Here is a 25425-nt window from a genome sequence, read left to right on the forward strand (position 1 = left end):
GAGGGCTAATCCACAAGAAGGATGGAAATGCTGCCATCCCCCATCTCAAGAGCGAGCTACCGCCCTGCTGCAGCCACTGCTGGCTCTAGCGGGGTCACCCAGGACTGCGGGTGACCCCCAAAGGAGGAGGGGGGCAGCCGGGGTGGGTCTGCCGGTACCCCTGCCCCCGACAGCCGACAGGTGGCGCCATTGCGCCGCGGGCGGGGCCGTGCCGGCCCGGGGGCGGGGCCGTGCCGGCCCGGGGGCGGGGCCGTGCCGGCCCGGGGGCGGGGCCGTGCCGGCCCGGGGGCGGGGCCGTGCCGGCCCGGGGGCGGGGCCGTGCCGGCCCGGGGGCGGGGCCGTGCCGGCCCGGGGGCGGGGCCGTGCCGGCCCGGCCCACGGCACTGAGCCGCGGGTGACGACCAGGGACCGGGATCAGCTGGCTCTACAGCTCCGGGCAGGGAATTCGGTCTTCCCCTTCTGTCCTCTGGGAAGCCCTCACACATCATATTCACTAGGAAAAAAAAAAAAAAAATCAATTTTTTTAAAAAATCTTTTTTTTTACCAAAAGACCCAGTACTCTTATAACCCTAAAAACAACACATGATGAAACGTTCTTACAAAACAAATCTCTAAATTCCAGCCTAGCAGAGCATCCAAGTGCACAGTGAAACCAAGACAAGCACAGCACTCCTCTCTCCTGAGAACGCACATGGTTTGAAAATCCCCACTGTTGCTCTATCCCAGACAATGATTCACCCTCCCCACAGGGTCTGACTTGCCCCCGCACATTTCGCAACTGCTTGGCTTTATAACAGCCTGCTTGCACACAGTGACTCCTCGCAGATTTCTCAGCTCACTTGTGAGTGAGGAGGCAGCGATTAATCCTTTTAATAATGATTTTCCTCTTGCAGTATTTCTTCTTGCTGGTCACAGACTTATTATTCGCAATGACCCTTTCCTGCCTATTTTATGCCTTTGTATGTGTTTCTTTTGCATTTGTGACCTGTTCCATTATAGTCTCCACCTTTGGCATTGTGAAGAGGAACGCTGATGTGAAAGGGAGAGCAATTGTAATTCTCGTGTCCAACAGCTCCATTGGAAGGACGCTTGCAAGGAACCTGGATAAAGCAGGTTTCAGGGTGTCTGCTGCTCAGTGGTCTCCTCGAGAGGAGGGGACAGCTACAGAAGAAGTGTGGCCTTCAAGCCTGGAGGTGGCCCAGCTCCACATGACTGAAGATGAATACCAGAAGACAGTGAAAACCTTCATAGAAAGCCATTTATCACTGAAAGGTAATTTTTAGGGCAAACTTGTGGATATTGTCTATACTAGAAATCAAAACGTACAAGGCTGAGATTGCTGTAGTGCATCAGCAAATGAGGGAGGCAAGAATGCTTTAGGAAATGTGTTATAATACACTAACTGCATTGCATTTTGTTGCACAAAACAAAAATGTTGCAAGTGTCCTGCTGAGGGGATGGCTGTAAGTACCTCTGCTGGGGCATCTCCCTGGTTCTTGCTAGGTGAATTAGCTCTGCTATCCAGGAGTCTCTGTCCTCACAGCCATCATTTTACACCGCTTGGGAGCAACAGAAAATTCAGCCTCAGACATCAGTGCTGTAACCTCACTGCTGCAGGGCTGCAGGTTTACAAGGGGCCAAACCTCCTCTGCACTGAGACCCTACCTAAGGCACGACTGAGCAGTGAAGCTCTCTCACTGCCTCCCCATGCTGTCTCCTTTCTTCTCCAGCTTATTCATCCCTCTGCTCCTTGCTCTTCTCTCTGTGGTTTCTCCGAGGCTCCCTTTGAGGTCTCCCCAGGGCAGCCTCTCTGCCTGATCGCGCTGTGCCGAGATCTCTGAGAACACCCGTATCTCACCACAACAAATAACAAGACCCTTTGCGTTGCTGCCCAGCACTGGAAGTTTTCTTTGTGCTCCCAGGCTCTGCAGAGGAAGGACATTATGGAAATCAGAGCACGCACCACGAAGCCTCCCCTTGTGCAGACGCCATTCACAGAGGTGGTAGGGAGCCCTAGACAATACCTGCTGCTAGCTACAGCTATTCAGGACGGAACTACACAGCTTCTCACATTGCTTTTCTCCTCAGAAGCATCCAGCAGACCAGAAGTGCCTGTGGTCAGGTCCTATGTGACCCCATATGGCCTGGGACCTATTCCCCCCATTCCCTAGCAGCCTGCAGGCTCCAAGACCGGGTGCCCTGCACAACAGAGGGCTAATTTAGCTAGTAATTTAGTAGCCAGCAATTCACTAGCTAATTTATGCTAGTAAAATTATTCTGGTAGTCTAGTGTAGGATCTATGAGGTTTTGCATTTAGGATCTCCTGCATAGCGTTCACATCACAGATGGGGATGCTAAGATGTATTTCCCGAGTGTTGACCCAATTGCATGGCAGATCAAAGCACTATGTTGGGGAGGAGGGAGAAAAAAAGGAAACCTCTCAGTTTTCTTGGATTTCTTTGTTAACAGTTTCAAGTGAGTGCTTGTGTTTATTCTGCAAGACTTACTGGAATATTTTTGGCATGGAACATGAACATCTGCCACCAGCTGATAATACAACAATTTAAACCAAATCAAAAGACTATCTTGGTAGGTCCCCACATGCAACAGGCAGTTTGGGCAGCAGAATGTGGACAGGGAGAGGAGGAGAGTTTGTGCTGTAGGGACAAGACATGGCAGAACCATGGTAAAACCTTCTCCATTTAAAAATCTCTCTTGTGCACTTTATGTGCATGCAATTTTGGGTTTCCAAAGAAAGGAACTTTTGAGTTTGTTTTTTTTTAATAACTTGTCCCCAAAGGAAATTTTTACCACCATAACTTTGCTAATGTAAGTAAAAAGACACTTGTTTCATATAAACACAGCTTTGAAATGCATCTTAAATGCCTTCCAAAGTGATACAATACGGAGAGAGAATCCCCTGATCATGGTTTCTTCTAGAATTAAAGTAATTATAACAATTAAAATAATTCATTTGTTATCCTAATACAGGCCCATAGACCTGAATTTTCAAGTAGGCTAGTACCTTTATTTTGTGGTGGCAATACAAATAAGTAAGGCGCTATTAGGTCTAAAGAGATCATAACACAAAGATACAAAGAAATGCAAGTCAGCCCCTTTCTAAATTCATAACACGTGTTTTGTGACAGCTTAACTTGATTCATAAAAGGTCTTGAGTTCTTCTGGCTTTTAGCTTCTCGTACCTTTAGATCCAATTAAGTTTTTTCTGTGACCAGGAGGTCAAAAGAGGCGGGGGGGGGGGGGGGGGGGGGTTGGGGGGGGAATAGGAGTCTTAATTGCTCACCTCCAGCAGCTGAGCTTGTACTGTCAAATATTGCAAGAGCTCTTGGCACCGTGTCCAAGTGCTCTGGGATGGAGCTGCTTGAGAAATTGCTGTCCCATGATGTTCTTTGGGCACATTGCCTGGAAATGTGCTGGCAATTGCCTCATGATTTTCAGGACTGACTGCGGGGAGGGTGGGGCAAGGCAAGAAGGAAAAAAATATGTGGAGATGGGCAAGACCCAACAGACAGCAACCTGACCAGACTCTAGAAGAGTTCAGACAAGCAGAACGCTGGGCTAACTAATTTCTGTGGCCTCTGTTGCTGCAGCACTTTCGGGTTCGCCTAATCACACACACAACCCAAACAGACATGGGGCTGAAATCAGTATTTACTGTGTTGTGCCCAAATACTTCCTGCCTCAGGCTTTGCCAAGATGAGCAAGCCCCAAAAAGCTGTCAAGTGACCCTGCCCTGCCAGCCTGCACATAGTTCTGCTACCCTAATTAAACTGCCAGGACAAGACAGGATGGAGAAACTACTGTTTCACATCTAGACTCAGCCTTTCTCAAGGTTTAGAGATTATTTGAACTGTGTTTTTTCTTCAGCTGCATCCAAAACTCTTCCAGTGTCTTGAGAGATCCTGTCTTCTCCTTTTGGGGTCTTGAATGTCTCTCAGGTCTTTCTGCACTCCAGACAATACTCTATGTGAGCAATGCTTCTGGCTGTGCAGCGCAACCTCCCTCTGTTCATTCAGATCTCTGCTATGCTGACATTGCTTGCAAGAGCCCTGCTGATTTTCATAGGGTCAGGATTTCATTTCTTGTACCTGAATATCAGCAAAGACTTGACTACTGCTGGATTCTTTCATACTTTATTAGCTTCACTCTGTTCCTGTTCATTAGGTAGGATGGACAATACCTTTTTCACAAGTAGAGAAATAACTGGTGCAAATTAATAACATTAATTCCTAAATAATCGTAGGTCCCATATCTGACAGACTCTCACCCCACACTTCATCATGGTGTTGCAGACTGGTGGGAGGTGCTTATTCTGAGGACTCCAAAGGGCCTGGAGGAAGCTGCCCATGCAGACAGCTCAACCAGTGGGAGATAATGGACCATCATCCTTGGCCATTTGTTCTCATCCCCATGGTGCTGGCAGAGTAGTTGTCATAACCTCTTCCTAAGTCAGTCCACGCACAGTCACCTGGATCATTTGATCAATTTAAAGAGGTAGGTTTAGTTAATCCAGTTGATTACTCTCTTCTTTATATCATGGGACATTCCTGCAACCTCTTTGAGCAGAGTTCAAACCAAAATTAACCTGTTTTTCAGGTCTATCAAATCATAAATGCATGTGGTGAAAAGGTCTTAGACTTGATGCTCTGTTATACTCAGTCAAATGATTTCATATGAAGAAATGATCCAAATGAGGGCAGAAACAACCAGCAGGGGCAAGTTTGGCTAATCTTGGGCAAGGATGGATACACACAGCTGCAGTCATTTGCCCAAGGCTGTGTACTGAGACACTGGCAGGACTACAGAGCGTGCTGAAGTATCAAAGCTTCTTGCAGCCCAATGGCCTCTTGGACACTCTCCGCCTCTTCTAAAGGTCAAGCTGCTTTTTCAGTTCTGCTCTGCAGTGGGAAACGGTGGTAGATGCTCCCATGGTACTTTAATTTGCCTTGCATGTCTCCCTCAGCATCCACCCACTTTGGTTAGTCAGACAGTTTAGTACATGGAGGCACTCTGGTGATAAAGAGATGCAGAAAGCAACAACCTATGGTCGGTCTGAACAGGAGAGAGAGACACTTCAAACACTTCCTTCTGCAGTGGGTGCACTGTAGAAATTCTTTTGCTTCCTAAGGATGACAATGTGGCAAATCAAATTATTTTATTAGAATGCGATCTTTCCTTACTCACTTTTCCAAGTTACAGTCACCTCAAGCTAAAAGGCCAGGCCATACAGTCATTCCTAAACTCACAACAGAGGGAAAGTTCAGCTTTTTTCTGCAAGACTATAGCTTAGTGCTTGGCACAGGCAAGGAAGAATCACAACCACCTGCCATTCTCTCTCACTTCAGAGACGGATCAAACAGATGTGATAATCATTGACTGCAATAAACTACAAGGGAGTAGGAATTATGAATGACTAAAGCAAACGAAATCATATACTCATGCAATTTTAAAGAATACTGCATTATTTAACTTCACTCAGCTACAACAACTACAGGCCACCTTGGATAAATCAGGCCATTTTCCAGGCTGCAAATGACTATGCTTGGAGTTACGAGTCAAATGATTAATTTCTGTAGCTACGCTTTTGTGCCTTTAATATGGGTTATCCAGAAGTCTTTCAGAAAACAGCTTGCAACTATATTGCCTTCCTATCTCCTGGGGATTTATCAAAACTAGAGAACTACTTTGATACAGCAGCTATCAGGGCTATGTAACAACTCAGAGAAAACAGATCTCATTCTGAAAGTAGGTTGGGAGCAGCTATTTATTTTAGGATGAAGGGGACCTTCTCATTCAAAGCTTCTTTTTTGAAAATAAGAATCTATGCACCATCTGCAGTTGATGTGCTTTTTCCTTTTTCCAAAAGAAGCTATGCATCAAACACCTCCTGACACTTCATGGGAGACCAGTTTTCACTTCCTTGAAGCGCTTTTGTAATTCTCTGTTTCAACAGACTTCTCTGCCAGGAGCCAAACACCCTGGACCTACACATAAAACCACATGCTTAAAGAGTTACACAATCCAGAAAAGCTGTGGCAACACTTCTCCTCCATCCCTCATTCATTGCCAGTGGGCAGAGCCCATGCAGGTTCAAAACCTCCATCTCCCCATCACACTGCTGCTGCTCAGGACTCCGTATGATACGGTTTTTAATCCTGGCAGGGAGCAGTCCCGTCAACTAGCCTGACCCGTATTATACAGGCCAGAGAACTTCATCAAGATTTCAGAAGAACAAACCAGGCAGGCAGCCGTGCGGAAATACGTGGGCAGGGAAAGCGGGAGCTGAGCTGCGAACAGTGGGTAGAGTTTGCTGTAAAATGCAGCAGGTGCCCGTGAGTCCCGCTGTGCACATCAGCCAGCGCTTTGCTTATCAGCCAGCGCTTTGCTTGTCTGTTTGTTGCTGGCTGGAGGATTGCTGTTTGCAAATCGAGATCTTTAAGCAATAATTAAAAAATGCATCTTGGTCTACTGTATATTAAAAAAGCAGGTTATTTTACCTGCATGCTTTCAGAATGTGGTGCCATGCTCCTCACTAACACCAGCCATGCGTTTAATATCTCAGAAGGAGGAGGTGAAAGAGCCATATGCTGCCATGGTCTTTTTTTAGCTTTCTGCCAAAACTTAGGTTTGCAGGCAACATGAACAGAAATGGATCATTTATCAAAAAGAAAGCAAACAAAGCCCAGGTAATTGGATACTTATGCTATACTGGCTCCTAAAATTTGCCAGAAGCTTTCTTTAGGACCATAAAGCAGTATCCTCTTTATACTGCCCCCGCTTCGCTCATATGAATTTTACTCCCGCAGTGTAAGTTTATCTTACAACAATCTCCAGACAAGAGTTTCATTTCCAAGCTTCATCAATCATTAAAGAGCACAAGACTGAAGAGTATTTTTAGAGATCACCAGAAAGATATCTAGATTTATGGCACGTTGTTCTTGAAACAAACACTGCATTTTAAGGCAATTGCAATAGTAGGGTTAGAGATATAAGGTAAAATAAAAACAAGGTTATATGGGAAAGTATTTATTTATCACTTATGCATGATGCTAAACTAATCTCTGATCCTGTAAGCCATTGAAAATATTCACAGATGCAACATAACCTTTATGCTGATTTTAAAATGTCCCAATCAAGAGCTTAAATTTGCACCAGTTTAGAAACATTGACTTACATTAACCAGAGCTGGACAGCTTCCAACCAGAGAAATATTTTGGAAGAATACCAGGATTAGAGCTCAAAGAGTTCTACAGATTTATTTCTCCATTAGAAATAATGACATTTTTCTGAAAGAGTATTTGGAGTGTTTGCATGTACCTGTATGTTTTTTACTCTACCCCTCCTCTCAAGCTTTTAGGATGTATTTCCAGAGGACAATTTTGACAGGGAAAGGAAACCAAGTGAAAGAAAAGTTACCTGCAACATTGACTTCCCATGTTACAGTGTTTAGTGACATAAACTTTCTGAACAGTTCCAAGAAATATGCTTAAAGACTTAATTTAAATTATGCAGTGAGACTGAATTTACAAAGAAAAGTATTTCTGTATATGATAAGTCAATACTTCCTGGATACATACAAATAAATCTGTTTTATTACAGAACTCCCAAGTAGAATATTTTAAATCTACTCTCTTGAAATTCTCCATCCAACTGACAGACTGTTTTCCTGACATTTTCTATGCTGTGAACTCCCAGGTAATATGGAATTTCTGTGGCACTTTCAGTAGGAAACAGTGGGCAGGAACAAACTCTTTGACAAAGTTCCCCTTGGCCAGACCCATGGTCAGCTCAGCCCCGGGAGCTTTGCTGTTGGCAATGAATTACTTTGTCCTCTGGTGTCCTGAAGAGGATCTGGGAGGAAATATCCAGCAGGTACAGCCTGTGCTACTAAAGCTCTTAGAAATCCCAGCACAGAGCCGAATTTCATCCCAGGTAGGTTGATTCAGTAATATCATCTTCAAAAAATGGCTATAGTTTAGACCAGGCAACAATCTCCCACCAGAACTTTAAAACAAATAAACAAAAAACAAAAATTAACCTGCTTTTCAGGTCTATCAAATCATAAATGCATGTGGTGAAAAGGTCTTAGACTTGATGCTTTGTTAGAGTCAGTCAAATGATTTCATATGAAGAAATGATCCAAAAAAACAGAGGCTTCTCTCCATTCTTGGGTGGTTTTCCCTAGTTTCTGGGACTACATTTATTATTTGCTGCTATGGTTGGTCAAATAGTTTGAAATTTATGAGCTGTCTGATACGAAATTATCCTGCAAAACAGCTGCCCCGGGTACCATTTCATTTCTAACCCCAGACTAGATGGAGCTAACTCTTTAAAACAATGGACTGATGAATAACAAACAGTTACTTTCAGTAATGAATAATAATCGTCCTGCAAAAGAATATTCATCATCAGTGCTTAGAACAGATATTTATGCCTGTATGTCCAACTGGTGCTACACCTAACTGCTTTCTCCATAGGCTTTACCCTATAGGTCTCAGCATTTAAGTTCCATTTTGCCTCATCCTGAAGGTGAAAACACAACATATGCACTACATAAGTTCATTCAAGCCTTTGAGCTAAGCCAAAATATAATAGCCCAGAAAGTTTTGATTTTTGTAGCCCCTCCAAATCTTTTTTTCATATTTGAACTGCCTTTTTACTATAAAAGCCCAAATGCCTCTTCTCCATTAGAGCCTTGTTTACCTCACTCCCATTTTAAGTGGTCATCATTAAATTAATTGATATTTCACCAATGTAAAGCTGAAACTACTTTCAAGTTGCTTGCCTTGCATTCTTTCCTCTGGCCACCTATGTGGTTTCATATTTACCTATATTAAAAATGCATTTTCCCTCTTAGTACCCAAGACTTTTGCACAGAATTGGGAACACTTTTAGTCATCATCAGAGGTTTGAATTTCCATCCTGCTTTCAATTTATGGAGACCACATTTTCCAGTGAGTAAACACACTGATGGAAAATTCCTGAACAGTTCCAATAACCCTACATACAGTGTTGGCTAATGTACCAGGTGGCAAAGGGAGGGACCACTCCCTTCTTCTCCATTCATTCAAGAGCAGCAGACTTCAGGGTTATATAAATAAGGTCCAGAAAATAAAAATATTGGCAGAAATATGAGAATAAATTACATCCTGTAAAAATAAATGTCTACAATACAACAGAAGCGAAGTCCACAAGTCCTTGGATGCCAGAAAGAGAGGTAGGAAGAGGAACGCTACTGTCATGCATTTGCTCTCTGCATTTTTCTTTAGACCTCTCTAGCAGATTCTTTTATTCATGTGACAAGCTCTAGGGCACAGGTCTTGTCTATCTGTGTCAATCATGTGGATTCACACTATCTGATGCAAAACAAGGCAATGCATCGACTCTGCAACTAAAACATGGGAGCAGGTAAAAGAACGCAAAGTCATATCACAGTTTTCTAAGAAACAGAGAGGCAAAGTGCTGATGCAGAGAAGACTGGGGACAAGGCGAGTCTTTTTGCCCGCTCCCAGAGGGATGTGCCACAAACCATGGTTAGCCCCAGCACAGCTACCATACAGCTGGCATGGCACTTCATTAGTCAGATACAATAAATGAGATATATGAAAAATATCTGATATACAAGAATGACATAATGAGTTAAGCCATGGGATAGACAGTTGGGTCCAGGACAGATGTGGATCAGGGGTTCAGCCCAAGTCTCTTTTCTCAGGGCCAGCATTACAGGTATGAACGGACAGATAACAGGAGCCGAGTACCAACCACAGCACCTTTGGTTCCAGCTTTTGGATATCTTTACAGTTCTCGGCAATTGCAGCACAGAGAAGGATGACTCTTGACCAGAAAAATTAATCTAGAGCTTTCCTTGGGCTGTCCCCAGAAAATCTCCCACAGAGGTACCTTCCTCAGGACCATATTCTGTCTCTCTTTCCCTAAAGCAAGGCAGGTCACTTCTTTCCTGGAGCAGGAGTCACCGTCTCAGACAGCTTTAAGCAGCCTCCAGGTTTGAAGGAAATATGGTCCCTTAAATAGACACTGCATTTCCATGGCTCAGAGCCCTTTGGCACCCTGTCAGGTAAGCAAACAGATAAAAATCCCCTCTCGAAGATTATTCACTACACCACAGACAAACAGGCCACAGTTCTGATTCATTTGCCTCACAAAGTAGAAAAGTTTTAAACCTGAATTTGTCCCTGTATGATGTCTGGATGCAAGAACTTACCATTATGCGCCATAAGTAAGTGCCATAAAGAGAACAAGTCCCAGTGAGTGATAGTTTCTAATAAATGCCCTTTGATTTTTCCTCAACAGTATTTCTTGGAAAACACTTTGCTTGCTTTGCTTCTAAGAAAAGTAATTTGCTAATGTTTGCCTGATCATAAAATTGATTTGACCTTCTGCAAATAATCTGACATCACAGCGTGATGCTGAGCCTTTTGAAGTGCATTACGTTGTTCATACAGCAACGCTTTCTCCTATTCATTCTGTACAGCCTGTTCATATAACTGATGGAAATGTTTCCAAAACTTTCACAAGTTTTGAGCAACTGTTTAAAACAAATAAAGAATTTGAAATTCCAGTGGAATATGTAATAATAAATTTCAATGGCTGCAGGGAGGAAAAAGAGTCTTTTCACCAGCTCTACTCCTAAATCTATAAGTCTTGCAAACTATGGCCTCCCGCCTCCCCAGTGACGATGGCTGCTACAGTGCAAGTTTTTAATTACAATTAGTTTTAAGTGGTATAATACCTGCTACATCTTCAGAGAACCATCATGATGTAATTTAAGAATCAGTTGTATGAGTTAACTCAGCTCATACCCTGTTAATTTGGCAGGCATGTATGGACCGATGAAGAAGCCATCAATCCTGATATGGGAAGAAGAGGACCCAGACACATGCAGGTTACCCAAAAGAAAAAACTCTTACAAATGTAAGAAGGTTTTCAAGGCTCCAGGTAGGAACCACTTGTAGCAGTCAAGTAAAATTGAATATACAGCATTTCTCTGACTATGTCTAGATGAGAGGGAAAACATCTTTAAAATACCTTAGCTAGTAAGTTTTTTTTCTTAACATTGTTTTCAAAAACAAAGTCCTTGTTTGTGGCCACTCCTCACCATGGTTGGTCGTCGTCAGCTTGTGTTCAGAGGTGTTAGCCTATATTTTGAAAACTCTTGCTCTTGGAGGCTAGGCTTGTAATTAAGAGTGCCTGGGTAGTACAGAGCCAACATGTGCAGAATCACCTCTGCAAAGTCCCCACTGTCCCAGGGACCACCTGAGCAACCTCCTCCTGGCATGGGAAAAAATAAAACCTCACAGCTCCCACCAACAAAACAAAATTCAATAGCAGGCAGCACTGAGTCTTTATCAAATAGCAGAAATGAAATTCTCCTGGTTAGCTCAGAAGCTAACTGCTGCCTCAGCATTCACCAAAAGAGGTTTGTTGTCAGGCCTAGCTGTTCATAGGAAAAAAGACTTCCTGATTAGAAAGAACCTCCTAATTAAAGCGTGACTTTAATCTATTTACATGCCATGTTCATTTATAGTTATTTACATTATAAATTTGTTTGCCTTACAAAGAGTATTAATTAGTCGCATGCTATGTCTCCTCTGCAAGACTTGTCACCATTTGAAGGTGTTCCTCAGCCTTTTAAGAGCCTCGACACAGGAGTCAGACTCTGGCCTCAGGGAGGGGATGACTCTGGCTGCAGAGTCCCTGTGCACTTTCCTTTCTTAGTAGAGAGGAGAATAACAACAACAACAAAAGCTGTAAGAGCTGTAAGCTCTCCTTCATGAAATAGCAGAAAAAGTAGGTATCTGATACCTCCTCCTTTCCCAGGTGATATGTACTAGATGTGAAGTATATCACAAAAGCAGACAGGTAAATAACCAAGAAATCTGCCACCTAACTCCTTGAATCACCAGCTCTACCATTGCTCTCCACAAGCTCCAGACCCCAGCCAGCCAGCACTGGGGGGCACCAGCCTTCTTGGCCACCCTGCTCACCATTACTTAGTTTAGATTTTGAGGGTACAGTGCTCACTTGCCCAGTGTGGAGGGAGCTCAGCTTGTGAGCAGACCCCTTCCTCACCCAAGTCCTCCTCCTCCTCCTGTCCCCACAGCCCCTGTGCACAAGGCGCTGGGGTAGGAGTGGGACAGGAGAGCAGTGCCCCTGGGTTCTTTGCTTTGGGAATCCAAAGTCAATAAAGGCTGTGCTGAAAATGCCTTTTTTTTTTTTTTTTTTAAAGAGATTAATGTTCTCTTTTGCTGTTGAATTAGTGTTTGAAACAGCGGCACTTTTCTGTTTGCAGCCCTCTGCGTTGCGGTCCTCATTTGCTCACTGAACAGTGTCCTGACTTCCCTGAAGAAGAGAAGCCTGCAGCTCCTTGTGCCTCTGCTGAAGTCCAAAAACTGAGAGGTGAAACAACATGCTCACAGCTCTCTCTGTTACATGCACCTGGCAGAGATAACCAGCATCTCCTGCAACGGCAGCTCTTACCTCTGCAGGGATACGAAGGGTGACCCAGCTGGTAGGAAGAGGGATGAGGAGGGCCGGGAGAGCAGCCCGGGAGCAGCCTCCTCCCTCTCCATACTCCAACACCAGAACGATTCTGCTTCTCTGCACCAGTCTGGCCCTGAGGTTTCCAGCCTGCGGCACAGGCACCTACAGCCAGCACCCTCAGGGACAAAGACAAACTAAATTTGGCTTGTGTTCCCCTTAACTGGTAAATGCTGTCCTATCCTAACCAGCTATAAACTCACAAGTGTCAACACTGGTGCATATTCACATATACAGAGATCTCACATCATATCAAGTGATGTGACCCAAATGTCCATTAAATAACTAACATAAATACTGACACAAAACCTTTTGCAGGGGCTGTCACGGGCTCCAGCAGGGGGTGTTTACCCAGAGCTCAGTCCTGCCCTGCAAGCACTGCCTCCAAAATCATTGGGAGAGCAAAGGGTCAGGCTCTCCCAGCAAGGAGGCACAGGCAGTGCTTTAGAGCTGCTGCTGGGGGAGCAAATCTTCTCTGAGCTCTGCAGCCAGAGAGCCAGAGCTGCAGAGGATTTAGGTTGGCAGCAAACACAAGATTAGCCAAGCTCAGTCCCTAATACTGAGGCAGAGCATTAGCTGCTCGCTGGCATCTCGCTGGAATTTAGGAGGCACAGGAGCTGCTTTTGAAGGGCAAAACAAAAAAAACATATCCTGTAGCTTGTTCGCTGCTGGATCATCTCTCCCCCATTCCTGTATTCTCGCTGCTGCAGGCTGTGAATGCTCTTGAATTACATTTAGTCCAGCACATGCCTAGGAGAACAACTAAAATGGTCTATTCCTCAACATCCCTGCTTGAGACAAAGCACCCAGAGCCTGCTGTGATTCACCCTGTTTGTTGATCCAGACTTTAGGATGGGGGGAAAAAAAGGAGCAATACAGCAAATGAGATGGATCCCCAGGTGTCTCCAGTAGTTGGTCTGTTCTTTTCTTGCTAAAGGGTAGAGAGTCCTTTGCTCTAACATTCTACCTTCAGGTGTCTAGTTCTCAGTAGCAGCTCTGCTTTGACCTTTCTGAGTTTTGGATCAGGGCCATAACACATTCTGCAGGTGCTATGTTGAACATACAGGTGAAAATAAAGTCAGTCCCTCCCACTGCATTGTGTTCAGCAGTGGCTGCTGTAGCAGCAGTGATGCAGTGCACGGCTGATGAAGGAGGGAATGCAGTAAAATCACAGAGTCTGAATGAAGTCAGTCAAAATGACTGAAGAGCTAAAACTCTCACAATGTCTTTCAGCCAGGAAGGAAACCCACAGAGCACTGCATCTTAACGCTGTCATGCCACAAAGGAAAGATGCTACGGGAAGGAGTACAGCTGGGATGAGAAGTGACAAACTCTTGGCAGGGGAGGACTATGAGCAGCGACTTCAATCGCAGGAAATGGAAAGCTGTGCATGAAGACAGAAAGCACCTGCTGAACCATGAGACAGGTCTTCAACTCCCTTGCAAGTCTAATCTGTAAGGAAGAGGACACCGCGACACTGAAATTGTGGGTTGTACAGTATCATGCTGTACTGTACACACAGAGATATGCACATACAGAGAAAAAAACATGGAGTGAAAGGAAATAAAGGAAGAATGCTGCTAGGAAGAAAAATGCTAGGGCTTGGTTTTCATTATCTAGAGCCAGAACTCAGAAATGTCTGATGAATGATAAGAGGTGTCACCTGCACAGGGAGTTGGGTCCAGAGAGAAAAAGGAAAACTTTCAGAACAGCTTCTATAAGACATTAAACCAGCTTAATATCAAGCCAGGCTGAAAACAAACATTTTAATTCCAGAACATCAAAACATTGGGAGAGAACATGTTAAAGTAGAAAATTCCTGAATGAAAAGCTTGGGGTTTTAGTCTTTACATAATTGGCAAGCAACCCATTATATAAACAATGCCAAACCCATATATTCTGCAGAATGTCCCAGGAAGATTTCCTTTAGCCAGAACACCATTTTGAGGCAGACCTGTCAACTCCCTTGGTGCATAATCCCATTCTGTGCACATAACCTTGTGCAATTTCAGCTGATAGTCATCATTTTCTCCTCCAAACTATTGCAGGGGACATGTGTGGGCTGCTACAGGCTATTGCTTTTCCCTCAAAGTGACCTTCACTCGAAGGATGAGGCCTGCTTGTATACACAGTAGCATTCATGGTCTGAAATTACAGACATTATGTGAGCAAAGCTCCTGAAGACTTCAGTGGAAGTTTTGCTTGCCTGAGGACATAGGAATGGCCTACATTTATTTACAAAGCTCTCCAGTCCATTGGGATACAGAGAACTACTGAGCACAGGCATAAAATTGTGACTGTGAGGCAATACAACCATGAGATAAATTATAACTGCACTTAAAAGTGTGTTTAACGCAAATTAGCTGTACCAAACTAAAGTTACATGCTGCTGAATCTAAGGGATCTGAATGCCCAGTTGTTTGAATGGGATTTGAATTCCTTAAATAGTCTCAAATGTTTCATCACTAATCTATAACTAAAAAAAATAAAGTAACTTGTTCCTAAGGTCTACAAACCTAGCCAAAAGATTTTGCCAACATCTCTTGAGACACAACCGTCTCACCCATATTGTTATTAAAATGAAAGATTTTCAGAAATCACTGCAAAAAGTCCAAGTTTTGATGAAAATCTTCAGAAAAAAACTATTTCTACAAATGTTTTGCAATAGATCCCTTTGAGTCATTTGGAAAAAAATAAAGTAATTGGGCTATAAGTCTATTTAAAAAAAACAAACCTTTAGCTCCAAACCCTCTGTCCTAAATTCAGAACAGAAACAACTGATCACCCAAGACCTGCTCTTTCTCCCTGACGCCAACTGCAAAACTTCCATTTTTTGAAGCTTTTTAAGAAGGCACAGAATTTGACTTCAAATATAACGGTTCTTCCTGCATAACACAGTAACATTATTTCCCGATGGAACCAAAATGTTGGTGGTGATAGAGAAGCAGAGGGAAGTTGGTTACATGAACGCATCCTTTCACGATTTGAAAATATGTTAATGAATCTATGAGCCAACACTATTTCTTCCTGGATGTCTGTGTGCCTGTCAAAAGACATTAAACCAGCATCCCCTTGGGTTAAGCACTCCTCAGCATTATCATTCTCTTACTAGCAGTCTTTCTCCATTTTGGGGGGCATTTTTCCGCAGACTTTCCTCTCCGGAACAGAGTTTAGCTGCACAGACAGCTCCAAACCAGAGCTCCACGTACAGGTTCTATTCACCTCCACAGTGAACGCTGGGAGGTGTTTCAGACCACCGGGGCCCCTGAGGTGAGAAATTTCCCTATATGTGCTTACTGTAGTCTAGGAAAAGCATTCAGGGGAGGAGAAAGAGGGAGGAGAGAGCAGGAAAGCAATCTAACAATGATTAGCGTAATGGGATTTGCTATTCTTGTTAATAGTTTAATCAATATAAACATTTAATGAACCCTGTTATGTGCTTGCCATGGTCAAGTCGCATTATATTTAGCTTAACACTCGTAAGCCCTGGTTAGCATTGTCTGTATCTCTACTACCCATTTACTTCTGCAACAAAAACAGCAAGTTGTGAAGTCTGGCACCAGGACTGGGATTTCCCAACACCCAAAATCCCAGCCATGCACAAGTGACCCTCTCAGCCACATGCCATCATGTGTGTGTCCTGGTTGTGCTGGACACATCAGACACGTGATATGGAGATGACGGGTCTCAGGATATGTGGGACCTGCTCTATATGATCCGGTTAATTGCATAGGTGCCATGCTCCAATGCACCACTCACATCATATGTGCTTCTCACCTGCACTGGAGATGGCCAAACACTTCTAAAGATTCACAGATCACACACAGTTGGACCCTGTGCTTCTCACACAGTCTTTCCTTGAAGGAATGATTTATTAGCAGCCCCTGTTTTGACAGTTCATTAATTAGATACTAAAGAATATGTACAAAATATAAAAGCACACATATATGGAGGGACAAGGCACAATTGGTGGTCGGGTAGGACAGCACCAGTCCCACAGAGCTCACCGAGGTGAGGCTGGTGGTGCCACAGCAGCTTTGCCGCATTTTGCCCTAGAACAGTTATGCTTGCTATTTCATACCATGTCATTTAAGTTACATTATTGGTATCATACCACAGGACATAGCCTATGTTCTAAGGAGCCACGGGCCTTTTTTACAATCCTTACTCTTTGGCAGAGAAAGATTGCCTTACATTTTGCTTTAATCTCTCTAAATAGGTAGTGCTAAAAGCATGTAAAAACATCCTATTGGTGTATCAGGATAAAGCTAATTTAAAAGGCTTAACACTGGCTTTGAAATAAGCTGAGAGAATCTCCAAATTGACAACTGCAAGGGAAAAGAAAAAATCGAGTAAAGGCAGTTTTCCCTGCAGAACAGTCCTCTTCTTGCAGAGTGAGAGGATGGGGGGCACTTTTCCCCATCCAAAAGCCTGTCCCCATGACCTCGCAACAGGGGAAGCTGTGCCATTTATAGATGCTGGTCTGTGAGCAGGCACGCGTGGCTGTAACAGCAAATGCCACAGGCAGCATCTGCCCAAGGAGCCCAGATACCACGTTACAGAACACAAGAACTCTGAAACGCACAGTAGCAAGATTAGTTTGCTATAACGTGGCTAATTTATTTTGGCATTTCCTAGGGACAAAAAAATAGAAAAAAAAAAAACTATGGGCAATGCTGTATGCGCTTTGAGAAGCATGAAAAAGTACAACTGTGAGAAACATGTCTTTTGGGTGGGTGGTTATTTTTGGCTTTTGCTTGTTTGTTATTTTGTTTTGTTTTGTTTTTTTAAAGAAGAAACAATAACTTTCCATTGTGCCACTTGGATGCACTTTGCACTGCTTGGTATCACAGGTCAACTCATGCCTAAGGCATCGAATTCCCATAGAAGCTTTGAGATTGTCACCACATAAACGTATTCAAACAGACACAAATCCTAGTAATTCAGCAATACAAAAGGAGTTATATGCTTCTAACTAGAATTTAACAAGAACAATCCTGTCCTTCCTAAGGCCACACCAGAGCTACAAACCTCAAACATCGATCAGAGCCTTAAATATCCGCTGCTACAGCTGAATCTTTGTGTCAGGAGTAGAGGTCTCCAACCCCTTTGGCTCTTTTCCAACCACTGCAAGAACCTGCCACCCTGTATGGAGAGCACATCTAAACTGAGAGGAGACTTATGGAGTGTGCCACAGGGAACAGAGAAAGCTGAAGGATCTGGAGTCTTAGTCCAGTGTTCTTAGAATCTTTTATGTGCCAGACAAGTTTCAGGTAACTCTGCTGGCCCATCATCTCATGATATTTAAACATGAATGTCTCTGTCAAGGCTTACATGCAAGCTTGAGCCTTTTAAAGAGTCAGGGTTTAGGAAACTGAGGTCAAACCCATAAGATGTGGGTTATTCCAACAATTAGTCAATTGTCCTAATGGGGAGAATTCAATGGAACTGCTTTCTTGGGAATTTGTCTGTGAAGTGAGTTCAGAAGCTGAGCAAAAAGTCTTTGTTCTTCCATATGTATAGCGCTTCTCTTTTTGAATGCAAGAATGCATTTTCTTAGCCAAAAGACTAGTAAATGCTCTGTGATAGATAAATAAAGGAATGAAGCAAGAAGTAGCTGACTAAAAATGTCCTGGTAGATTTTAATATCTCTTTTCTTAAAAATAAACAAGTGATTAGATAAAGAGAATTCCTGATTCCTGCAGGTAACAGGAATGGAGCTTTCAAAGAAAACACAATCACAATGATTACACTATCACCTGGGAAGTGAAACATCACATGCCATTTTCCTACTTGCACATTTAATGGAGCTGTTAGGTGCAGACAGCCATAAGGAAGAAACTACCTTTGAGTAAAAATAAAAAGGGAGCTTGAGGATCCAGAAATTAACTACAGGGAAGAAAAAAAAATAGATGTAAAACATTAAGCAGACTCTGTGAAGAAGTGTAGATGAAAGGAAGAAAAGCCCAAATACGACCAACACTAATAGCATTTGATGGACCATTAAATGCTGGATATATCTGTATAGTCGACTTGTCTGCAGTCTATAAGGCTGTCATCTTCTGCTGTTTGGAGGGCTGCAAGAAACCTGCTCTGCATTACTTCCCTCTATTAGTCTCTGAAAGCACCAGCAGTCAGGGGCTGAGGCAAAATGGAATGAAATCAACTACTTTTAGCTAATACACTAATTAACAAGTGAGTTTCAACTTAGATATTGTCATTTATTAGTTGCTTTGTACACTCTCCTACCCTGCTTCTCTCTGTGCTTACGCATTTAATACTTCTCACTGCCAAAGTAGAAAACCTCTGAATATCTATAGCTGTATTGCTGAGAAGACAAGATTCTCTTTCCATAAATACCAGATTATTGGACTGACTTAAATTCACTTGGATTTATGCTGGTAGATTCAGGCAAATTAACCCTAGCAGAACCAGGCGTCTCAAAGGGATTTCCAGAGGTCATTCAGTCCATTCACCTGTCCTGACAGAGGTCTAGCCTATTTTCAAAGTGTCAGAGATTCAACTCTCCCAGGGAATCTACTCCAGTCCTTCACACTCCCTTAGTATCAGATTAATTACTAAAAATAGAGTGCTCTAATTATCCCTTGAAGTAGTTCAGCCCACAGCTTCTTGTCTCAACTGCCAGGATGAAAACCAAATCATCCCCCTTTTCCTTTGCAGCTCTCAACCATGTTTTGGAAGAGATTTAGTCTCCCCCTCAGTCTTGCTCTCCCAAGGATGAAACCTGGCAGATCAAATCTTCTAGACCTTCGATCAGTCTTACTGCTTTTCTTTTCATACTCAACCATTGTCCAGCTCAATCTTGAAGAACACTGGCCAAAAGTGAGGGCTGTGCTCCTACTTGTTAGCACAGAGCTGACCACAAGGATTATGGCACTTGCCATAGTGGCGACAGCCCTGTTCATATGTTGGATGTGCCTCTTCTTCAGCAGCATGGCATTGTTTATTCACAGTTGGCTTGTGAGCCATGAAAATCTTTCACCCTTATTGATAAATCAATGACACATGTCGTTGTTCCCTGATCTAATTATATAATAACCTATATTAAGAGTTTATCGCAACACATAAATCTATATTCAGCACCGTCTCAGCTGAACGGCAAGCTGGTGTTGGTTGGTTGGTTGGTTGGGTTTTTTTTACTACATCTCTAGCTTGCAAAAATCACACTGAACTCTAATCCTGCTCACTGTGCTCACAGCCTCTTCCAATGTGGGATCAGCAGCAAATTTAAATTGCATACCCACTCCTCCATCAGCCAGATCACGTATGGAAATGCAGAAAACAACCCACACAGAATCTCCCTCCAAAACATCCTTACATCAGTTTTGCACCCAGGTATTTTCATCCATGCCATCCTTATACGAGCACATGTGAAACAGCTCAAAAATTCAAACCAATCTCAGAGCGTTGCCCTATTATAGTGGGAAATTAGATTGGTTTGAATCTCTTGGATCTCAAAAAAAATAAAAATCTGTGCTGCCTGTTACTCATCCCCTCATGTGCTCACAAATAGTTTGGTTATTTGATTCAGTGTTTTTCCAGGAACCGAAGGTAAGCTGACAAGTCTATAAGTCTAGGCCTGCTTGCTAGCACCACTTTTGTACCGATGAGCTCAAACCTGCACATAGTGCTCCTGGGCTCTGCTCCAACAGACCACTTTAGCACTTATTTAATTGCAAGAGCAAGAGACATCTGTGGCTCTAGAGGGGATGAGTCACATGCTTGACATGACACATGTGTTTGGATGTTTTTCTAGTTCCTCAGAATGGATATATGAAAAAAAAAAATCACACCAAAACCAAGCAAAACAAAGGCATGTTTCCTTACAACACTTCTGACTTCAAGAATGTAAATGCCAACAGATATTAAACATCAATCTCCAAGGGTGAATGAAACACAGGTATCATTCTGTTACCCTGTGATCACCTCTGCTACAACTTATTTTGCTATTGTAGTGCTTTATTATCCAGTTTTGTTATATTTTTATCTAACCTCCTGTATCTTAATACCTGTAACATGATGCCTCCAGCAAGTTTTTCAGTATTATTAGTCCTTTCTTGGAGAGTTAATTAATTGATCAGATGTCACTTAGTCACAAACTGCTATTGACACCTCCTGTAGCAGCTTTCTGTGCATTTGAAGTGTATTTTTATGCTTCTGAAAGGCAGAGCACTGGCAGCTCTGGAGAGCTAGACTAATCTCACTCCTAAATCAACTCTGCCCAGATCAGTTCAAACCAACAAAGCTATTAAACCCCACACTTCATCACCCAACTTTAGGATTACCAGTAGCAATATCCCAGGTGGAAGCAGCATATTGAAAATGGTCAAACACGCAATGGGGTCAGCACACAATGGTGGAGGTCAGCAGGAGTCCTCTGCTGCTCTTCATCCTCTTCAGCTTCAGGAACCCTTTGTTGATCCCCAAGCCAGGCATTTAGCTTAAACACAGCCCTGAATCTGATTCATGCTGCTTTATTGAATTAACTGTTTACTCCTGTTGAGCTTGACCCTCCACACTGACAGTCACTCAGCTCTACCCCAGGAGCTGCCAGTCCAAGGGCTAATTGCCATTTGAACAGAGTCACCTGGATAATCCGGTGCAGAGCTCCAGCACCTAAGTCCCCTTTGTGCTTTGCTCTGCTCAGTTTCCCCCATTTTCACCATCACTTGTTGCTTGTTTCTGAGCCCAGGATGGATGTGGCCTGCCAGGCTTTCTTCCAAACCTCTTCTAGCTAATTCCTTCATTCTCTCCACACAAGCCATTTCCCCAGGCCAGCAAAAAGACCTCAAAGCACACTGCTCATCCCAGACTAAATTTATCTTATGCATACAGAATTGGGGAGGAATTCCAGCTACCAGAGTCCTCTTGAAATCTAATTATTCTTCAAAGAAGTTTTAGGCAGTCCCAGGGAGCATCTAACTATTGATTTTCTACTCTCTATAATTTCCCTGCAAAATGTAATCATTCTCCTCCAGTCTCACACTGTCACTTGTCTCTCAGAACAACCTGGGAACAATAAAAGAATGGAATGGAGGGCACCGAGAAGGGCACTGTCAAAAGAAAAAATCTCTGTACCAGCAGAGTCTGTAAAAGCAAACCAAGAAAGGTATGAAGACTTTGTTTAATATTCATCAGCCAGTGCACTGTATAACTGAAACCCAAATTTGACTGTTATGAAAACCCAGGCTAGAGGAAATCACATGGAGACAGCATTCTAAGTACTCTGGCATTTCAGAGTTTCTCATTTCTGGATTTCTGGCATAAATGGAACACAAAGGGAAATGTTATTGAATATATTCGTTGCTTACGAATGGCTACATTTGTATATAAATTCACTTCTTAAAAAAAAAAAAGGAGAAAAAGAGTTTGCAATAAGAGACTCCAAGGAATTGGCCCAGTATACATCTTATTGCTAACATGATTTTATGGAACAACAAAATACAATTGGGATTGAGACCAACAAGTCTAAAATCTCTGTTGTGAAATATTAAGCTGTTTTTTCTTCCTCAGCTCCCTGTGCAACAAAGTGCTTGACGGATGATTAACTGCATGAACATTACAAATGCCTTTTGCTTTCAGTTAGCACCTCCAAATTTACCTGCATTCTGAATACTGAGTATTTAAGCAGATGCTGACTTCTATGCTGGTGCTTAATTCCTCTGTGTTTCCTATAAAATCCAGCCTACTTAAAGACACTATTGAATAATTTTTTGATTCTGCCTAGTGAGTCTGCCCAGTGAGGGATGAGCCAGAACCACTTTTGTTATGATCACAACACAGAGCAGGGAAGATCAGGGCTTGTTGGAAGAGAACAGGGAGAGCAGGTTGGGCATAGAGCAGTACTGCTTTGCCCACATCTGTGCTGATGTAAGTTAAAGCTCTTTGGTGTAAGTTAAAGCTGGCCCCTGAGTGTTTTTAATCACAAGAGGGCTGCACAAAGCCAGTTCAAGAAGCTGCGCTTGGGTCTCGGTTGACCTCTGCCAAGTCTCCACTCGTCCCTTGTAGTACAGGTATGACAGGGTAAAGAACTGATTTTGACTTCTTCCGTGTCTAGGATTAAAACCCTGCAGGACTAGGGATGAATGTTGGTTCTGAGGCTGTACTGCCCAAACTTGAGCCTGGTTTAATTAGGTTTTGACAGGCCCTTTCCTTTAGATGTCAAATGACAGTTCAGGAGGGGAAATTAAATGCTTTGGAAAGTAGAACACTCAATTACAGTTCATGGTAGGTTATTTCTCATTTTCTTCAGAAATTTTCAAGTCCTTCCCATTTCCCTTAGGAAAATAAATTCCTATCAGAAACTATTTAATGAAAGAAATGAAAAAGCTATTATTGACTTAAAGAAAAAAATTAACTAAGCAAATTTAGATAAATTGCATCCCACTGCTGCTGCCAGGCAGAGAAGCTGATGCTCAGAACACAGATTCTTCTGTGTGTCAACACTTAGCTATGCATCCTGGCATTCACTATTTAATAGCCTCCATGTGACATACAGCTTTCAGAAACACAATATTGTTTGGCAACTCAGATAAGAACTCAGCTTTGAAACGTTCTCATTGCTACCTGAGTAATGGCTTCGATTCTCACTGATCTGAAACACGACTGTGTCAACATCCCCGCACACTGTCAGAGCAAAGCCAGTGGGTTCTGCTAGAGATGACCTTAAATCCAAACTTCCATATGTGCTTAAAGTTATGCTCTGAATCCCCTGTGAGGAGCATTATAAATGACCCAGTTTAGAGTGACTCTGAGCAGCTGTAGTCCTGTCAGCAGACCTTGAACATTCACTGCACTGCTCCGAAGTATCTCCTTCTCATTTGGGGGCCCATTTCAAAAGGTGGGCATTTGCATGATGCAAAGAGCAATGCAGAAAGACCTAAGCAAAACCCAGCCCCTTAGGATTCAAAATACATCTATTTCCACTTTCCCAGTATTAACAAGAGCACTTTCTTCTACACCTTCAGGCATCTACATGCCAAGAGATGAGAGCAAGACGCACAGATGCTGCAAGCCAAAGGAGAAGACAAGCTGGGAAGAATCCAAGCTTCACCCAGGAGCAGAATAACATTTGAGTACATTATGCTTGGGAGGGTGCCAGTCCAAATGATCTCCTACACACTGCCTAGGCTCAAAAAACGAGCCCCCATATTTCTGTAATAATGCAGTTACAGTTTCGTACCAGTGATGCAACCATCAGAGGAGGCAAAGATCCTGAGTCAGGGAAGCTGCTCAGCTGAGGGGTATGGGTAAACACACAGTTGCTGAAAAACAGGTCCTGTATTTCCCAGAAAAGCAGGGCTATATGAGGAGGCAGGGAGAAGGGATTAGAAACTGCCTTGAAGAATAACATGTACATCCTGTTATCTACAAAAACCGGTCCTGCAAACCATGTACTCCTCCTCTGAGCCCAGAGACCAGCCTTATGTCCTGTCGCACTTATTGAAGGGCCAAGAAGGTAAACCTGCAGGGTTGCTCAAAGACAGGAAGTTTGACAGCACTTCTGCGAGGTGGAGACTGAACTAGATCAGAGAAGCCAAGGCTTCTTTTCTGTAGGCTTTTACACTCCGGGAGGAATCCAGATCTATTGATTAATTCCTTCTGCATAATGTAAGTGAGGTTTGGGACCAGGTGCAAGCAGGCAAGTAGTAGCTGCTGTTTCTTGAATCATTCGCTCAGGGGCTCAAATTGCATCAGCAGACTTAGCAGCAAATTTCAGTATCTCTCTTTCTTATATTAAAAGCTCCTTCACTGTGTACACCACCTTTCCATCTCTTGCACCCTTCCAATTCTACCATGGAGTTGACTTTTGACTTTTATTAAAAAAAAAAAAAAAAGCAAATCTTCCTGTATTTCCATCCTCTGGGCTTTCTTTTTTCTTCCTTTTTTTTATTTTTTTTGGCAGGGGTGGGGAATGGATTAAGCTTGTCCTGCACATGGGGCAACACAGACATGTAAATAAGGAATCTAGGCTTCACTGTCCTTACTACCAGTTGGCATACTGCTAAGGAAAGGCAAATGATACTCAATACAAAATTGCAAAGGAATTTTGTGGAGCTATTTCTCGTAGAAATCGGTGTCTAGACTCTTCCAGTTTGGACCAACTGGCAAATTATGCGCCACATTCTGGGTTGTCCTGGAACAACCAAGCACAAGGACAATAGGACCTTAAACCACCAGCCTTCTGATTTATGCCCTTAGCTAGTGAGGGACAACAGTAAAATGATTCACACCTTCACCTGTATCAGCATTAAGTCCTTAGAACACAATTTTGCAGGCTGACAGACCTGGGTGCTTATCCAGAAGACTGATGGCTGTGGCTGGTCATCACCTAAAAGCACAATATGCCTTTATGTAAATGTTACTTTACTCTAGAAAGGTGTAGCCATCTGGGGTTATTTAGTTGCTAGCCTCACCTAGGTATTTGTCCAGGATGAATGAACACATGTTCTTCTGAAGCCTGTAAGCTGATGGCACCAAAGAGCAGAGAAGAGAGATCCTTCTTTATGCTAAGTCAGAGAAAGAGCAGCACCCTCCTGTGCTCACGTATATTTACTGCAGTGCAAACTCAGAGCTCTTCTGCCACTAATGCACACAAAGTATTTTTTAGCCATCTGCCTCCCAGGTCTTTTTCACTGCATTTCCCCTCCAGACTCTGTGTTTTCAGGGATGTAACTTTCCTGCTATCCTTCTAAAACAGGGGTGTCAAACTAATTTTCACCATGGGCCACATTATGATTGGTATGAGTAGTTACATTTATACAGTCCTAAAATTACATTTGGCCCTTTGAAGGCAGCCACAAGGCTGATGTGAGCCCCGGTGAA

At 43.1% G+C, this 25425-nt stretch overlaps 1 protein-coding gene and 1 long non-coding RNA gene across 2 annotated transcripts in view; one reads left to right on the top strand and one right to left on the bottom strand.

The window, feature by feature from the left end:
• Positions 1-408: 408 nt before the first annotated feature.
• The window catches only part of LOC139827689 (uncharacterized), a 48366-nt gene continuing 23349 nt past the window's right edge, over positions 409-25425 (bottom strand). The window contains exon 3 of the long non-coding RNA XR_011738606.1: positions 409-493. This is a non-coding gene — a long non-coding RNA (uncharacterized lncRNA). The remainder of the gene's footprint in view (positions 494-25425) is intronic.
• Positions 852-14707, top strand: LOC139827688 (uncharacterized). The gene is made up of 4 exons (XM_071807297.1): positions 852-1272; positions 10858-10977; positions 12332-12438; positions 13813-14707. The coding sequence occupies exons 1-3, from the start codon at positions 876-878 to the stop codon at positions 12433-12435; spliced, it is 621 nt and encodes a 206-aa protein (XP_071663398.1). The 5' UTR covers positions 852-875; the 3' UTR covers positions 12436-12438; positions 13813-14707.

The sequence above is a fragment of the Patagioenas fasciata genome, chromosome 3 (assembly GCF_037038585.1).
Source record: "Patagioenas fasciata isolate bPatFas1 chromosome 3, bPatFas1.hap1, whole genome shotgun sequence".
NCBI lineage: Eukaryota > Metazoa > Chordata > Aves > Columbiformes > Columbidae > Patagioenas > Patagioenas fasciata.

Bases quoted from the DNA above. Each gene is read 5' to 3' on its own strand.
- LOC139827688 (XM_071807297.1), top strand. From the start codon at position 876: ATGATTTTCCTCTTGCAGTATTTCTTCTTGCTGGTCACAGACTTATTA. The intron at 1,273-10,857 runs GTAATTTTTAGG...TTAATTTGGCAG, and splicing joins AAGCCATTTATCACTGAAAG to GCATGTATGGACCGATGAAG. The intron at 10,978-12,331 runs GTAGGAACCACT...TTCTGTTTGCAG, and splicing joins GAAGGTTTTCAAGGCTCCAG to CCCTCTGCGTTGCGGTCCTC.